At 36.2% G+C, this 18,262-nt stretch overlaps 2 protein-coding genes across 3 annotated transcripts; one reads left to right on the top strand and one right to left on the bottom strand.

The window, feature by feature from the left end:
- Positions 1-366: 366 nt before the first annotated feature.
- Positions 367-6,469, top strand: LOC106775894 (auxin response factor 1). Its single transcript, XM_014663132.2, has 14 exons — positions 367-643; positions 1,277-1,392; positions 1,899-1,994; positions 2,107-2,163; positions 2,328-2,480; positions 2,578-2,662; positions 3,267-3,357; positions 3,476-3,640; positions 3,892-4,011; positions 4,099-4,174; positions 4,507-4,672; positions 4,758-5,245; positions 5,457-5,647; positions 5,742-6,469. The coding sequence occupies exons 1-14, from the start codon at positions 625-627 to the stop codon at positions 5,911-5,913; spliced, it is 1,995 nt and encodes a 664-aa protein (XP_014518618.1). The 5' UTR covers positions 367-624; the 3' UTR covers positions 5,914-6,469.
- Positions 6,470-7,782: 1,313 nt separating this feature from the next.
- LOC106775707 (zinc finger CCCH domain-containing protein 5) lies at positions 7,783-17,914 on the bottom strand. Of its 2 annotated transcripts, XM_022787025.1 has the most exons (8): positions 17,288-17,914; positions 17,057-17,221; positions 14,793-14,885; positions 12,614-12,961; positions 10,736-10,852; positions 10,322-10,396; positions 9,931-10,127; positions 7,783-8,637 (listed from the first exon to the last, which is right to left on the bottom strand). In XM_022787025.1, the coding sequence occupies exons 1-8, from the start codon at positions 17,837-17,839 to the stop codon at positions 7,992-7,994; spliced, it is 2,193 nt and encodes a 730-aa protein (XP_022642746.1). In that variant the 5' UTR covers positions 17,840-17,914; the 3' UTR covers positions 7,783-7,991. The 2 variants fall into 2 exon arrangements, with proteins under 2 accessions (XP_022642746.1, XP_014518349.1); XM_014662863.2 differs by lacking the exon at positions 12,614-12,961 and having other exon boundaries at positions 17,288-17,911.
- Between the last annotated feature and the right edge of the window lie 348 nt (positions 17,915-18,262).

Here is an 18,262-nt window from a genome sequence, read left to right as displayed (position 1 = left end):
AAGTTTAATAAACCCACAAAAGGTAATACATAATGTATATCACTAGTTAGTGTGACATAGTAATTCTTAAATTTTTTAAAACTTTTTTTTTATCTCAGTTAGAAAAAAAATGGATTTTTACTTTCACTTTTTACTTTTACTTTTATGAGAATTTTTACGAAAAAATATTTTAAAAATTTATTTACAAGAATGTTATTTTTAAAAGACTAACAGAAAATAATTTCTCAATTATAATCTTTTAAAAACTAAAAAGTTGTCTTTCATGAAAGTCTCGTTACAATTCACAAAACTAATAACTTTTATATGTGAAATAAAACTTTATTTAGCACCAAATCCGATTAATTTTTCTCTTACTAAGAATAAGAAGGGCCAAGAGTAGTAGTAATAGTATCGTGTGGTGAGGTGTATAGAATTAGAAAGAGGTTGGTGTCGGCTAGAACCAAACACAACCTTATCGGCGATTCAATTTCGATCTGTGCGTGCTTTTCAGTACCTAAGCCCTACCCACTGCCGTCTGCAATTGCGGTGGACTGGATCCATCCACACTCACCATTTTCGTTCTTCCTCGTCGCAATTATCATCTCATCGAATAGTTAGGGCACACAATTTACTCCTCTTCTCGACATGGCTTCCTCTGCGCCAGGTTTCCCTCTATTATGTTACTGATTTTATTGCTCCTAATTCCTAAATTAGATAACGTATGTCCTCGGCTAACTGCTTCCTATTCTTATTCATATTCGCTCACTGTTACTATACCCTTCTTCTTCTGCTTGTTTCATGCTTTTCCTTATAATAATTAATAATTAATTCACATTGAATGCAAATGCTGCTTCTCATAATTTCTCATTCATTAATCCCTCATTTACAACTCTGTTTTTCTTACTCTCTGCCTCTTCTACTCAACAGTCATATGTATGTGTGTATGTGTGTGTGCATGCTTCCTTTGCTACTGTAGTACTTATTCCTAAATATAAAAATATGCTGTCACTTGCATTAGCACATAATAGGTTTTCCCTTGCTGTGAGTTGCATTTTGCCCCGCAAAAGCCTCCCTTCACCTTTGTACGTTTCCTCATAAAATTGTTATGCCACCTCCAGCTCCACCTCCAGCTCCAATAAAATGATATAATCTTATAAGTAATAGTTTTAGCAATTTTTTTATTTTTTAAATTTCAAGAAGCATTTATAACCTTTCAGTGGCTGTTCTATGATATATTTCTCCTTTTTGGCAATTTGGGTCATCCATGACTTATTCACGTGTTTTCATTGTTTTATAGGTTCAACCAATGATGCTTTATACAAGGAATTGTGGCATGCCTGTGCTGGACCCCTTGTCACCCTTCCGCGTGAAGGGGTGAGAGTTTATTACTTCCCCCAAGGTCATATGGAACAGGTAGAAGTTACCTGGGCATCTGCTCTTAATTTCTGACTTTAATTGAAGTGATATGCATGAGCTACTACTTTTTTTTACCCTTGCTGCGGACCATGTTTTTGGATACTAGCTTAATTATTTTCTTTCCGTTTAGGATCTTATTCGTTCTGAAATCGTTCACCTTTCAATGTTTCCTCATAACAATTTTGTGTGCAAAATTTTGTCTGCTCTTGACCTGGCTCACTTTCTGGTGGGATCTTTCTCTGTGTATGTTATGCTGCTTGTTGAGTTTTAAACCTGCACAAGTTGTGTCTGGTCACTCTGCATGCATCACACAAGTTTGTACCCGTTTGATTTGTTTACGTTTGTGCTTTTGATTATTACATTGTCAGGAACCAGTTTCTTTCGTGAATAGCATTTCAAATCATAATTTAGAAGTAACTTTGATCCATAATTGCAGACTCTGTTTTGAACTTGACCACTAAATGTTTTTTGTTGTTTTATCTTACACGTTTTTTATTTTATAGCTCGAGGCATCTATGAATCAGGGGTTGGAGCAGCAAATGCCTTCCTTTAATCTGCCTTCTAAAATATTGTGTAAAGTGGTCAATGTTCATCTTCGAGTGAGTTGTTATTTTCTTATGCAATTTTACCAGAAACTTTTTTTTTATGATTTCAAAGTTTGTTCTTTACTATGAACACTACTCTATGGTTAAATTCATGCTGGTCATGTAGGCTGAACCTGAAACAGATGAAGTATATGCACAAATAACTTTGCTTCCTGAAGCAGATGTGAGTGTGCACTTATTCTTTGCTTTACATGGTTGTTATATTTAAACATGTTATGTTGTTTTCGACTATCTCTCAACACATTTTCCATTCATATTTTTTTCACGCCCATTTAGTGTTCTCTTATTCTCATTGTTTATTTCTTATTTTCTGTCTTTTTGGTTTAGCAAAGTGAGGTGACAAGCCCTGACGATCCTCTACCAGAACCTCCAAGATGTACTGTTCATTCATTCTGCAAGACTCTCACTGCTTCTGACACTAGCACTCATGGAGGTTTCTCTGTTCTTCGAAGACATGCAGATGATTGTCTGCCGCCGCTGGTTAGTAATTTTTTCCTTCTAAATGTCACTGGACACACTTGATCGTTGGAATCATCTTCAGTTTTCCTTTACTATATAATTTCCATGTTTTGTTCAGGATATGACGCAGCAGCCACCATGGCAAGAATTGGTTGCAACTGATTTGCATGGCAATGAATGGCATTTTAGACATATTTTTCGAGGTAAGTATCTTGCAGCTCCCCACCCCAATCTCTGGGCTGTTTTATCATGAAAACCCATTACAGGGTGTGGGCATTGCGTATTACTTTAGGTTGAATTTGGTGAGTAAGCACACTGCTTTTGGAATACATAACCAAGTTTTAAAAGTAAAAATTGGGAAGTTTTTTTTATTTTGCCAGACATGCTCATTATAAAATGTTTGTAGAGTTGTACTTAGAAAGGGATTTGTTTCCTGTATATATGGTATCAATTTTTTCTGTAATGTATGTTTGTGGTATCACTTTTTCCTATTGCTAACTGACCTATAACTTCATCTTTCTCTAATTGACAATATAGAGTTTCTCTCGGGTTTTTTGCTTTTTGGGTGTTTGGTTTACTTTAATGTTAAATTTTCGCATGGTCTGTTATATTTAATTTACGGTGAATGAATTTTACTCAGTAGCTTTTCTAGGAAAGGTTTTGTTTGGTAAATCTGGATGACATTCATTACTTTGTTCACTGAAACACCCTGTTATTATGTTATCCACCTGTATAATATTGGATGATGAAATTAGCTTTGATGTTCATAATGTCAGTAAGTTCCTGACCGTGCAGAGTAATCTGCAGGGCAACCCAGGCGCCACTTACTGACTACTGGGTGGAGTGTCTTTGTCAGTTCCAAAAAGTTAGTGGCCGGTGATGCATTTATATTCTTAAGGCAAGTTGTTTAGTTGAAGTTTTGTACCTTCCTCTGAGTGCAAGATACTTTTCAAATTATTGTTTTTTCCCCCTTTGTTAATGTTATGGTTTTTTACTTTCCTTGTATGCAATTCTAGGGGTGAAAATGGAGAGCTACGAGTTGGAGTTAGGAGGCTCATGAGACAGCAAGGCAACATGCCATCTTCTGTTATATCTAGTCATAGTATGCATCTGGGTGTTCTTGCCACTGCATCTCATGCCATTGCCACAGGAACCTTGTTTTCTGTATTTTACAAGCCCAGGTATCGTATTTAATGCTATGAAGTTATTAGTTATCTCATAAGTGTTATCAGTGGTGGTGTTCTTGCCCAACTCACGATGTTCTGCTAACTTTGATAATACCTTGAACTAACAATATAATTGTATTTTCATGTATTTGTACATTTGTATGCTTGCCTTCATGCAATTAGTGGACTCTTTTCTTTATTGATGAAATAATTTGACCAGGATGACATTTAAGTTTGATTTTGTTGCTTTAATATTTATTTTGTAGAACTAGCCGGTCTGAGTTTATTGTGAGTGTCAACAAGTATCTTGAAGCTCAAAGTCATAAACTTTCTGTTGGAATGAGATTCAAAATGAGATTTGAGGGTGATGAAGTTCCTGAAAGAAGGTGAACTACCTGGTTACTTTGAAAATTTATATTTTTATTTTAGTGCCTTGCACAATCTGTTAACTCAACCCCCTCCCCCCTCTTCAGGTTCAGTGGTACGATTGTGGGTGTTGGAGATAATAAATCGTCAGTCTGGACTAATTCTGAGTGGCGATCATTAAAGGTCAGTATGGCTTTAAACTTCGATCTTTATTTTTTTTTTATCTTTTATTGTTTGCATTTGGTGGAATTAAATATTATTAAAAGCTTTCCCAGTATGTTTTAATTTTGGTTATTCAAAACACAAATTATTCTTCCTTCTCTTTGAATTGGCAATAAAAGTAAGTAATGATGATGCTGTGTACGGAACAATCTTGTAATAAAGATATTTCCTTGATGGTGGTACACCGACTCATGGGGAAAGAGATGTTATTTAAAAGGTCAATAAATTACTAGGATTTGAAATTTACCTAGCAGCTTTGCGTTCACTAGTCTGATGAACCATATGTATTTCAGGTTCAATGGGATGAACCATCTTCTATTTTGCGTCCTGATAGAGTTTCTCCATGGGAATTGGAGCCACTTGTGTCTACTCCTCCCACAAACTCCCAGCCTTCCCAAAGAAACAAGAGATCACGGCCTCCTGTTCTTCCTTCAACATTGGCTGATTCTTCTCTGCAAGGTGACTTTACCACACATAATTTCTCCATAAAATTGTTTTGTTTTTGTTTGCTTTGACTCAAATTTTCTTATTTCGTATGGATCAGGTGTAAGGAAATCACCAGTTGATTCTGCACCATTCTCTTATCGTGACCATCAACACGGACGAGACATCTATCCACCAGCCAAATTCAATTCTACTGCAACTGGCTTCCTTGGTTTTGGTGGGAACTGTTCTGCTTCCAACAAATCAATATATTGGTCTAGTAGGACAGAAAACTCTACAGAATCTTTTTTACCCGTAGCACTTAAAGAATCTGGAGAGAAGAGAAATGGGACTGCAAATGGCTGTAGGCTCTTTGGGATTCAGTTACTCGATAATTCTAATGGGGAAGAAAGCCTACCAATGGTCACTTTGTCAGGAAGGTTGGGTGATGATGTCCCCCTTCCATCTTTGGATGCTGAGTCTGACCAGCATTCGGAACCATCAAATATTAATCGATCTGATATTCCTTCGGTAAGTTGTGATGCTGAAAAATCATGCCTGCGGTCTCCCCACGAGTCTCAGAGCAGGCAAATAAGAAGCTGCACAAAGGTAGTACTATTTATTTTTGTTGGCATAATTTTCTGATTTTCAAATTCAGTTTACAATCCTGTAATATTCGTGGCAGTAGGCATAATTTCGTGTTTTTCAAACTTAGTTGACTGTATGATTAGCATATTCGCTTTTCAGATCTGTATGATTATTTTTAGCTCCTGATATTAGTAATAAAACTATTTATAATTCAAGTTTTACATTATTCCAGGTTCACATGCAAGGTATGGCAGTTGGAAGGGCTGTGGATTTAACACGGTTTGATGGATATGAGGATCTGCTAAGGAAATTGGAAGAAATGTTTGACATCAAGGATGAACTTTGTGGATCCACAAAAAAATGGCAGGTTGTGTACACTGATAATGAAGACGATATGATGATGGTTGGGGATGACCCATGGCTGTAAGATTATTTGAGACTACTTGGACACTTTATTTGTGGCATCACACTTTACAACTTTGTGTATATTAAATTATGTCTTGCTTTTTTACTGCAGTGAGTTTTGTAGCATTGTGAGGAAAATTTTCATCTATACTGCTGAGGAGGTGAAGAAGCTTTCACCTAAAATAGGACTTCCCATCAGTGAGGAAGTTAAACCCAGCAAAATGGACTCTGAAGCAATAGTCAATCCTGAGGACCAGTCATCTATTGTGGGGTCCGGTTGTTAACGTCTTAGGTCTTCCAATATTTCAGTTGTTAAACAGCAGATATTTGCATGGAAGTAGGAAGTAGAACGTGAAAGAAACGTGTACGAACCTGACAAGCACTTCATCATGGCCTATAGGAGAAACGACATGAGCCTGGCAAACATTTCCTCATTGCCTGTAAGGAGGATGTCATTGGTGTATTCTGCATGTCTACAGGAACAGCATAACTGCACCCAAGCAGAGGGTTGATGTCATATTATGCTGTTTACCCGAAGAGATAAGGCTAGGGGTGTTGTGGTTTTTCTATTTCTTTCATAGCTCCGTTTTCTATTGGGCTGCTGCGAGCATGACGAAATGTCTTTTGGTTGAGTATCTTACTACTATGCATGCATTTGTTTATTTTGGTTCTTTGTAATTCACTTGATGCGATGTAGCATTTCTGTATATATAACTTTTTATAATATACATACTATTTAATGTATGTATATCGAGCTAATTTTTACCTTGCAGAGCTGTACACAATCTGATCTAAACTTCTTTTATACTAATAATTTCCTCTGGAAAGCAGTTTCATTTTTCTCTTTTTGTGGACAAGTTTCATCTGATTGTTATGACAGCTGATTAGGTTAGGTGATTGGTGAGTTCTTGCAATGACTCGGCACTCCGCAACAGTTTCGCATATTATAACTTCTTTTATAATAATTTCCTCCGGAAGAGCTTCGCATTTTCTTTTTTCTTCCCCTTCATCGTTCTCCCACTATTCTACTTCCTCTACAACAGCATTAATGATGACGAGGTGTTGGTGACGATGGCGATAGGTGGTGGTACAGTGATGAGTGTTAGTCTTTTTCTCTTATTGTAGGGGTAAGTTAGTAATTGTGGGAATGTAGGAAGCAATAGCTTTTTAAACAGCTTAAATATGAGAAATTGGATTAGATAAGAGAAATCATAATAAATAAAAGAGCTATCGATGTAACGTAAATAAACTGTAGAATAGTAGTGGATAGATAACGGTAAAATATTTGAAAAGTAATGAAAACGTCTGAGGGCGCTCTTATTCCTATTTCTATAACGGTGCATCAGTTTTCAAAGTTGTATATATGCAAATGCCAATGCAAATCCGTATCCCATTTGAAAGTTGATGAAAAACGTGATCAAAGCTGTGAAGAAACTGAGGTTGTGGTCCAAAAAGAAAAGGAAGAAGAGGCATGAGCATGAACCACACTACTGTTGCTGCTCTTGTTCTTCATCCAACACCCAGCCATCAGCTCCACCCTTACCTTCTTCGTGGATTCATATTGAAGAACACAGCTATGGAACATTCTTGCCCGAGACGGAAGTGGCTCAACCGCAAGATCCCACCACTGTCAGCTGCACCCCAAACTCATCATCATATCACCACTACATGACAGAACCTGTTTATGGGATTCCAGTTCCAGCAATTCATACAGCCACAATACGAGAAAGAGAAAGGTCAAGTGGTCAATTTGGACGTGTTTGCAGATTTGGTTACGTTTTTCGCTGCTTATTTCCATGTTTTTAAATCTGAGTAGTTTGATTTCAATCAATTACCTCTTTAGCAGCTCATGCTTGCTCCTCTGTTCATTTATTTTATGTACCTTCCCGGAAACATGGTAGCTTCTTTTAAGTGCTTGGAGATAAAATAGAACTGTAATAGTGTCCAAGGTTGTTTCATCCTTCAGCTCATATCCCTCCATAGTCTACATGGATTTTTCCCTTCCTGTTGAATTAATAATCTTTCAATAAAACCTTCTTGTAGTGTTTGTCTCATCTCCTTGTGTTGAGCATGACAACCATTGAAGTGAATTTACATTAATCATAGTGCTGTACGCTTTTCGTAAAAATAAAATTGGACACTGGAGTTATGGCTTTGGAGGGATTTTAATATTCGTAGATATATTATCAACAGAAAAAGCGGAAGGTTTAGGAAAAATAAATAAATATGGGAAGAAATGTAAAAATAAAATACACTAAGCTTTCATCGGGACAAAAATTCCAAGTATGATTAGCTCCACCAATTGATATCCACTCTCTGCTGCTCTCCACACTGATGGGAATAAAATTCTTCTGTGTATTGATTACTTCCTTTTGTGATGATCTCGTTTGTAACTGTCCTTCCGGGACCCGTCTCTATCAACTTTGTCGTTTTGATCTCTTCCTTTTACAGACACCTGAACACCCGATCTTCTGTGACTATATGTTTTCCTAGAGTGATCATGTAGTGTTTCCATCTCCACTCTACCAAACAAATCTTTGTTGGATTCAGAAGCGTCACCACTCTGATGTCCTGAGCTTTCCCTAATACGGTGCTTTCTCACATCTCTGTCCCCATCCAAACCAGCAGCCTCATTAATCCAGACCCTGATGTCTTTGTCGCACTTTCTTGGGTTTCTTCCATGCTGTTTTTCATTGTCCCTGGTATCACAATCCACATCAGAATCCTCTTCGTGGCTTCTGCTATTTTCATCCCTGCTCTTATTAAATGAGCCATTCCTAGTGTATTCATGGCGTCTTTCCCTAATTTCCTCCTTTTCTAACCATTCTCTGTCAGAGTCGGTATCAGGAGTTCTGCCTCTGGATTTTCTTTTACGAGTGTTTTTTAAGCTAGCATTCCGATCCTCATAGGGAGTTCTTTGCTTTCTTTCATCTTCATGTTTTCTTCTACCAGAATAACCACAACTTATCTGATCCATCTCTCTGGATCTTGACCTTCTACAGTGGTACCTTTAAAGCATTATGATAGAGAACAAGTATAAATTCACACGGAAAAATATACAGATATATTGACATCATTAAACAAAATATGATGAAATAATTCAAGACGTTGAACAACCTGAAATTCCATCTGAAGAAAATTATTCCAAGTCATATTTTCTTCACACCAATTTTTTTAGCCACAAAACTTTAGTTGTTTCCCTCGATGCAGCAAGGGAGAAAACAAAACTCTACAATGGAGTCCTAAAAAACTTTTCTTTTATTTGATAGGAAGTTTTACGTTGCCATTCCACAAGCTACATAGCTTAAGTATCTAGGGTTCATCATACAAGGCATGAAGAAAGTAAAACTCTACAATCTCTTTAAAAACTTTTCCTCTGTTTGATAGGAAGTTTTAGACAGTTCCTCCACAGGTTACATAGATTAAGTATCTAAGGTTCATCACAAAAGGAATAGAGAAATAGGTGATGTAAACCATAGGATTCATGCAGGAAGAAAGAAATGGAAGAGTGACTCAAGTGTTATCCACGTTAAAATCTACCCACTTAAAATCAAAGGAAAATTTTAACATCCAACTATAAGACATGTAATGTTGTGTAGAACTGAATGCTAATCCAAGAAAAGCTGACAAAATTAAACTTAATGTAGAAGACATGAGAATGCTACATTCGACTAACTAGACAAGATCGTATTAGAAAAGGACGGATTAAAGAAAAAGTTGTGATAGGACTCCTAATAAGGGTGGGCCCGTTAATCAACATGAAACAATTATAAAGGGAGCAAGGCCCAAAATATGGAATGTTTACGTGAGAAGAAAGAAAATGGGGTTAGGAAAAGAAAGGGAAGTTAGTTAGAGAGGGGAATGACGTGTTAGGAATCCAGGGAAGGGAAATTCTGTTATAGGAGAGAGAATAGAGAGTGTGAAGGGGATACGGAGAGGAGGTGGTGAAACAATGAAGAAATTCAGAATTGAGTATCTAGTGAAAACAGCAGCAATCTCACACCAACGTTCTCCTCCCCACATTCTCTCTAGTAGAAGATTCTTGACCCTGATCCTTTGGATGAATTATTAAAAAATATATTAAAATATATTAAACAGAAGTTGCATCACGCCTGCTCTAAAAGCCTTGCCCTTACGTGAACCCTTTACAACACCAATCGCAAACAATCATCCCCCATCATATCATCCTAAATTTACCACAAAATTGCTTAATTTACAACCATCTACATTGGTTACAATGTGTCCGGCAACCAATTTAATCCATGTGTCATGTAATCAGCAATATTAAAATGAAAGCACACCTGTCAGAATCTGTTTTTGACAAACTAAAATTTCCCTGCTCCCTTGAAGTCTCATAATCATCAGAATAACCAAATAAAGCGATCATCTTTTCTACCCAAAATTTTGGGGGAGGTTTGTCAGAATCAGCCCATTCATAGTCTCCACCAGGATTACGAAAACAGTGAATAAAATTGCATGCTGTTCCTCGAGAACAAGTCTGTTAAGATGCAAGAAAGGGACACCACTGTGAGCATGCTTCATAATATAAAATATTTCCTAATATCTTTTTTTAAGTCAAAAGCTTCTGTTGTTAACCAAGAGATTTTATATTTCATATGATTTGCACAATGAAACCCAGAAGGACTTGGCTGGATCCAAGAAAGAAAAATCATAAGATGGTAGACATTTCACCTTGAAACCCGATTTCATATACTCGCCACATATGGCAACCTTCCATCTTGTCAAGTTAACAAATTGACAAGTTACCTGCCATAAAGCATAGCCTGATCAGATAAACATATGAATATTCGTCTGAACATCCAATGTATCAAACATTTAAACTTTTTATACAGAACTAAACTTCCACAGCCTCATTCTCACCAAAATGTGCTCCAACTTGAACCAGTTTTGTATCAAACATTTTCAGATTTTTTCTCCAATATAACACAAGTTACATGATATAAATTGAGAAAACCATTAAATGGATCAATTATCGAAAATTACTCAAAGGCAAGTGAATTACTTGAAGCTTTAATGATATTTCTTATACTCATACTTGTAGCATTAACAATTTCATTTGACAAAAACAATATCGAAATGTGATACCCGTTTTCCAGCAAAGTCATGATGATTCATTAAATTTGCTGCGTGCAGCGCAGAATCCAAAGCTTTGTACTGTACATACACATTTCCTCGCAAGTGAAATGAACCATTTTTACACACCTGACAAGGATAAACAGACAACAAGAGTAGTACCATGAGATGAAAGAAAATGTATAAGTAGGAGGTGCTGGGAAATGAAGGAGACAATGACCCAATCTTCAAAATGTTTTAACAACTGCTTCCATTTTGGTTTTCAAAATATTGTTTATCTATTGCTTCACATAAAGGAAAAACGATATTCCTTTTAAATCAGTTAACAATTCCGTGAGGCTGATCCTGAAATGGCTGCAATGTGATGCTGGATAGCAGAATGGTTGTAATAGTTAAGTTTTAGATCAGGCTAAATAATTAAGATTACATACTATGCATGCCCAAATGTACCAAATTATTCAAAACTAAAGCATTCATTAATAGTGAGAAAAAAATAATTGCAGAGAAAAACTGGAAAGGCAAGAGAAAAAGAAGATAATTAAAAGGGAGTGCAAATTATTATCAAACTGAGGCCTACAAATCTGATAAAGAAAAGAAAAAGGAGAAATGCAGGTGGAACTGACATGTGGGTCAGGGTCAGGTTACTCAAATATGTTGTGTACACAAAGGCTGTTTTCTATTTCTTATTATGTCAACAGTATAACAATATAATTGTAGGCTGAAATCTGTTCTACAAGAGTTAAAAGAGGTCCTAACATGTTTGTCAAGCACACATTTTTCACAAAACCTTTTCTCGAACTGCATACTCGGTAGTCCATTTACCATGTCCTTTGCTAGATTGATCAATTCACCAATTCAGATAACCAAATCACAAGTGCCACGATCATCGCTTCATCTTCTATATCAAGTTTCATGCACTTTACCCAAATAATCTTCAAATCCAGTTTGTACGTCTAATTTTTCTTCATACCAACACAGGCAAATCAACCACCCCAACCTTAAACTTTCACATGATTATTGAAGGGGAGTGTTAGAATAAGTATTAAATTTGGGTAGAAAGTAGTTGTGTTGGGAACTACTATTTGTTGTACCTATGAGTTGTATCTTATATTGATCTTCCATCTTCTCATTGTATCAATTTTCTATCCTTATAAATATAAGATCATAAGAGGGGTATGTTATGCCCCCTAAAATATATTTTCTCTCTTAATAGTCTTAAGTTGGTATCGGGTTGGTCCCGCTTTGCTGGTCTCCATCTTCTACAATTCCTTTTTCGTTGCTCTTTTCTGCTTGGTGCCATCCATCATTGTCGGCCGTTGTCACAATTTTTTCCAAGGAAGATTTATTTGGGTTTCTTTATTTCATTTAATTACGATGTAAGGTGACCTACCAAATCATGCTTTTAGTTTTCTAGTCATTGTCATTGTACAAGGGAAGCTTCTAAACATGAAACTTATAAGATGTTGAAATATACCATCCAACTATTAAAGTTTTATCATAGGAGGGTAGTTGTCATAAGAGTTGGTGCAAAACGAGCACGTGTGGGCTACATCCAAAATAGTGTAAACATCTAGATTCATGTCCTTCTCCAATCAGTTGTCTTGTACCATGCTCTTGTATGACAAAGGAATTGGCATCAAAGATTATTGAGTAATTTAAAGACTTGGTTACTGGGGTAAGTTGTAATAGTTAAGGAACAAAAAGGACAAATTATAGATTTAAGGAAGGATAAAGGAAAACTTGACCAACTCCCTTTGAGGAAACTTTAGAACAACTGGATAAGGTTATGAATTAAGAGTTTTTTGCAAACGAAAGGGACAAGAACAAATATATATCATTATAAATGTGATCAGAAGCACCTCAGCCAATTATCAATGGATTTTGACTCACCATGGATTGTGAGACGCAAGTTGTTGATGAACTTGGATTTGTAGATGATTGTGCCAAATTATTAGACTTCAACCTCAAGTACTCTTGGTATTCTTCATAAGAGAATTTGGGATCAACAGCTTCAGCTTTAGAGACATTGGCTATCTTGTTCGGAAAGTCGTGCAAGGAGAAGCAATTTTCTTGAATGTGACATTCTCTTACCGTATATGCATTAAGGACATGTTGCGGATGTCTTCCCCTATCATTGTGTCCTCCTCTTCCACATGCAAAAACCATAATAGAGGTTCCACAGGTACATGAACATCTTTTCTTTGAAGTGTTGGAATCCGAAGGTGTTGTGTGGTCAAACTTTCAATGGAAAGAATTTCATGACTTGTTAAAAGTTTATCTCTAATATGATCAATGTCAAGATGTACAGCAAAAAGGATCATCACCATGTATTTGTCTAGTTTCTTCTTATTCTCGTCCAATGACTCAACCTCCAAAAGAATTTAATTCTTCAACCGCAGATTGAGCTTCACTCATGAAAGACACAAGTCATTGAATATGGTTTGCATAAATATTTTGACCCTTTTTCCAAAAAGAGTTGCAAGTCTTAAAAGATCTAAGAGTACCCAATAATTAAGGTTCTGCAGACTGTCACAGTAACGCACAACTGAAATTCAATTCACTTCCACGGTTCAGCTTGCTCAAAAGGCACATTACTTCCATTTTGTTCAAGGTGGTCGTGGTGACATTGGCCAACGAACCACATTTCAACAAAGGCAGACCACAACACATATTTTTCCCATTTAGTTTCCCAGGTATAATGGAAGGAATTCCAGAGATCCAGTAGACATTTCAGTCAAAGTTTGAGCAAACTAACAGGAACCAAAAATTAGCCAAAAAAAAAAAAAAAAAAAAAAAAAAAAAGGACGACCAAGGACTAAAACGACACTGGGAGGTCCGTTGTGCCCTAACTAGGAGTCGCGAGCGACGTTGCTCTGGTGAAAGGAAGGCGACACTTGTACCTCACACGGCCAACAGTAGCAAGCAGAAAGTGCATGGAGTAGAGATAGGCTCAGGGACTGATGAGTTTGGTCGTTGCTTAGGGAGACACTCTAGTTCCAAAGGCTCCTGAAGAAAATTGTGGCAATAGACATCAAAGAAGACTGAGACCAAGAGCGAGATTTACTAGCTCTAATACCAACTTAAGATTAATAAGAGAGAAAATATATTCTAGAGGGCTTAAAATACCCCACTTATGATCTCATAATTATAATGATAAAAAACTGATAAAATGAGAAGATGAAAGATCAAAAGGCTGAACTAGAAACCTAGGTACAACTCATAGGTACAATAGATAGTAGTTCCCAACACAACTACTTTCTACCCAAATTTAATACTCATTCTAACAAAGACAAGAAAAATATTGTGTCCTTGGGTTATTTTGGTTTGGGTTTTCTAGGCCCAAAAATGGCTGATGGCTTACCTTGGTAGTCATAGTGGGAACACGAATGGGCAGAAAATACAGAACAGGAACACTGACAAAGGTCGGGCATAGCTGCAAACTGTTGCTAGAAAAAGATGGGTGTTGGTGAGAATGAATGAGCAAAATTAGGCTTTCATTTAAAGTTGAAATCTCCAATTCAATGAAAGAGAGGTGAATACCATCACCCCTGAAAAGCCATAGGTGACACTTACAAGGCTCAATTAAGGTTCTTGCAATGCCTTAGCACCACTCATAACATGCCCCAATTTCACCATTTATCACAACCACTATTTAAAATTGTGATGATATTTAAGTTTCATAGTGACCAAAAGCGTATCTGTAACACTATCCCATTATATCATTCTATTGATAACTATGTTTTCAAAAACCACAGAATTCTTTTTCAAAATGTTGGATATAAACACACGCACATATGGGGAGGGGTCAAAAACAATGACAAAACAACACAAATAGATATAAAAATGGCTCCATTTTATTTATTTTGACGTCTCTGCGTAACTAGATATAAATCATACTTGATTAGCATTTGTGATATTACAGAGAACCCATAAAATTTTAGTCCAAGATATTGAAAATTGCATTAATATGTTAGTATGAACTAAATGCCAAACCGAAATGAGAAATATATTTTCAAAATTTCAGAAGTTAAACTTATACACACACACACACGCAGCAGTAAAAAAGAACCTTGAAGTTCACAATTTCCCCAAACTTCAAGAATTCTGTGTGGACATCCTCATAAAATTCTTCAAAGCAGCGATCAATCTCTTCATCTGTATACTGACAAAGGGGTTAAAGAGGTCAAAAAACATATTATGCATTAAAATGTGATATTACATAAGGTCCTTTATACAAGAAACAAAGGGGTGTCATTTTCTGGCCCTAATTACAGAAAATATACAACTGCTCTAAAATATATTAATTGATAACTTTCTTTTATACACTTAATTTATTGTGAATTCTATTGATGAGATATTAATTCATTTCTCATAAAGGTGGATGCATGCATTATAAGTCACAGCAGTAGGTGGGAAAAACTATCCTTTGAATTACGAGTAATGTCAACATATATAATATAACCAATACTTACACTATTTACTTCTATGGGTGTTTCTGAATTAATATTTTAGTTTGTAGCATTGTTAATAAAATTAACTAACTTTACTATTTTCCTCAAATTCAAATCAGTTATTTGTTTCTCATATAAAGGAATAGAGGTAGTAATAATACATATAAAGCACTAACCAACAAAATACACACGTCATTTAATACTTTTTTGTATGATACAACTATAAATTTAATACACCTGACAATTGAATCAGAGGATATTATCTCTATGATCATGGATACACAAACTATGGAACATTCATAAGTATGCAATATTATTATAGAAAAGCACTTATATTTTCAAAATATATTTGTGTTAACATGAAGTAGCCTCAACTACATCAATGTACAAGGAGTTATCAAACACTGTAAATATGAGAAGACTTATTCCTGGAACTAACACATGTTTAGATGAACTCATTTGGGGCAAAGTAGTGTAACTCAAGGGTTCTTAAGAGTATTTTGAGGGAAAAAAGGATCAATTATTTACTAAACGATCATTATTTACCAAACATATTGTAAGAGGAACAAATACACATAGCATATATATGTGTGCCTAGAAGACAGAGTAAGTACTAAAAGTGCTAGTTTTTTCAGAACCTAAAATAGTCTTTATAAGTTATCAAAAGTTTTTTATAAAAGTAAAACCCTTCTAATTAATTTCTAGGGATTATAAAAAAGAATGTGAAGAGAAATAGTGAAATAGATGTCAGTTTCAGCTTTCTCTGGAGTTAATAAGGAGTGAAAAAGATACTACAAATTTTGGTTCATGGCGTATGGGCTGTTGTATGATATTGGAAAACAAAAAGAAGAAATAACATACAAAAACCCGAAGAAATTGCACCCTCAACTTTATACAGAATGTTGGCAGATAAACATAACACAAAATCATTTATGGGAAAAATTCTCCATCCCTCCTGCAGGAAAAAGACAAAATAGAAAAATCACAGTAACAATTTATTTTAACAATCACAAACTGAGTCAATATTTTTAAGCTCTTGCTGCCGCAATCTCAAACGCTTTGAAGGTCATGACAATTAGGCTGCAACATAGGTCCATAAGCCAAGACTTGGATAACCCCTGAATACTACGTCCAGTTAAGGAGCATGAACATGTAAATTATTAGAGTATGAGATGTTGGAAGTTTATAGCAAAGATCTGAAAGAAAAACGTTTTAAAAAATAACCAATCTAAACATTTTAAAATGTTATGCTGCCATAATATTAATTCAGACGGTACCAGAAACAAAAATTCTTCCCCTCATACCAGAAAAACAAATTATCACGGAAGTATGATGCGAAATACATTGTGAACAACAGACTTTGATTGCTAATAAAATCAAGGAAAAAGGGAAAGGTACGATAAAATTCAAACGAATTCAGCGAGTAACAAGCAGGGTGGGATTAATAGAAAAAGCTTATTCCCAGGCTCAGCAAGTAGGATACAACAGCCAATATCTTTAACATTGAGCAAGCAAGGCCAAAATCATTAGCCTCCAAAATTAATCTTGCAATGAATCTGGGATTATTATTAAGTCAACGAATTGAATAGACTCCTTTAAAAAGGAGAAATATCAGATGAAGAAGTGCGTGGATTTTGGAATGGTGAAAAATGAATTTAAGGATATAAAACGATGCAAATTGATGTATACAAGATGTAAGGGGGAGGGTGAAAATAGTATAGAATAGTTTGAATGGGATTTATGATGATGATGATGATGATTGCGGGAAAAAAAAAATAGTAGAAGAGGGTGAAATATAGTTGCCAATTATCAAGAAATAAGAGCATTGACTGATGAAAGTAAGTGAAGAATGAAGAGGATACGATGAAGTGAATGAACAGACCTCGAGGCCCTCGTCTTGGTCCCGATCGCAAGCAAGGCCAGGACCGTTGTACATGTTTTCCATTAGAAGAGTGGAGGATTTATCAGGGATAAAATGGACTCTGCTACAGCGCCTACCAAAGCGACATGCTCCCGTTTTTAAATGAAAAGGGCAATGAGCTTTATCCTGGAAAAGGCAGAAGCAGTGAGAGAGAGAGAGAGAGAGGGAGAGGATTACTGAAATGAAAGGCACCTGTTCAGTTCCGAAATTGGGTATTTGTTCAGCAATGTCCTGGAGGTTCTGAGTGCGCGATTCCAATCCCGATTCCGGGGGTAAGGGATTGGATGTAGGTCTAATGTCGTCATTCTGCTGCGCATGGTTATTGTGGGTGTCAGTGTCGGTGTCCTGAACCCTAACTCTGACCTGTTTCTTATTGAAGATGATCTCGTTTCCTTGCCAAATAATCTCCGGAGGGCCTTCTTCCTGAACCACGTATTCAAATTCATGGTCGTGGTCGATGCTCTGCTCTTGCTCTCGTTCTTGCTGCTGCTGCCGTCGTTGTCGGGTGATTATCATATCCATGAAAGCCTTCTCCCTCTCCTGAAAGAGGATGGTGTCCCTCTGCATTCTCTCCGCTTCCTCCTGCTCCAGCAATTGCATCCGCCTCTGCTCCTCCGGATCGTTGAGGCGGTCCTCCTCCTCCCGTCGCTCCCTCTCCGCCGCCTCCTTCCTCGTCTGCTTCCGCTTCATTTTCTTCATTGCCTTCCTCTTCTCCTTTCGACCCATACTCTTGCCGTCTTCCATTTCTCCCTTCACCCAACCTTTCTCTTCTCTTCTATGTGCAAAACTTTTTGTTGTTATTTTTTCTATATTTTTTTATTGTTCTTGGGCTCCTTCTTCATCTTCGTTCATTTATTTTATTTTATTTTTTTGTTTTTTTTTAAAGTTGCTAGAAGATTCTGTAATTTAGAAAAAAGAAAGTTAAAAATAATTTCTAAAAAGATAAGAAATGATAATTCATTTATTTGACGGTGCAGGAAGAAAAATATACAAAAGTGCATAAAGAAGCTGGTAATGGGTCTTCTCATATGCACTTCCCCCTTTTGGAGCTTTACCTCTCCATCTTTTTTTAAATTTTCATTAATTACAAAAATAACTTTTTTTATTTTTATTTTTACTTTTTTAACTTTTTTAAAAAGTAACTTTGTTTTACTTTCTACTTCAGTT

This window comes from Vigna radiata, chromosome 10 (assembly GCF_000741045.1).
Source record: "Vigna radiata var. radiata cultivar VC1973A chromosome 10, Vradiata_ver6, whole genome shotgun sequence".
Taxonomy (NCBI): Eukaryota; Viridiplantae; Streptophyta; class Magnoliopsida; order Fabales; family Fabaceae; genus Vigna; species Vigna radiata.
The sequence above is the reverse complement of the archived record's forward strand: the minus strand, read 5'-3'. Positions and strand labels throughout refer to the sequence as shown.

Coding starts and splice junctions, on each gene's coding strand:
- LOC106775894 (XM_014663132.2), top strand. Junction 1,393..1,898: donor CCCAAGGTCATATGGAACAG/GTAGAAGTTACC, acceptor TTTATTTTATAG/CTCGAGGCATCTATGAATCA. Junction 2,481..2,577: donor ATGATTGTCTGCCGCCGCTG/GTTAGTAATTTT, acceptor TGTTTTGTTCAG/GATATGACGCAGCAGCCACC.
- LOC106775707 (XM_022787025.1), bottom strand. CDS start 17,839: ATGGAAGACGGCAAGAGTATGGGTCGAAAGGAGAAGAGGAAGGCAATG. Junction 17,222..17,287: donor CCAATTTCGGAACTGAACAG/GTGCCTTTCATT, acceptor TGCCTTTTCCAG/GATAAAGCTCATTGCCCTTT. Junction 14,886..17,056: donor ACCAAGACGAGGGCCTCGAG/GTCTGTTCATTC, acceptor CCCCTTTGTCAG/TATACAGATGAAGAGATTGA.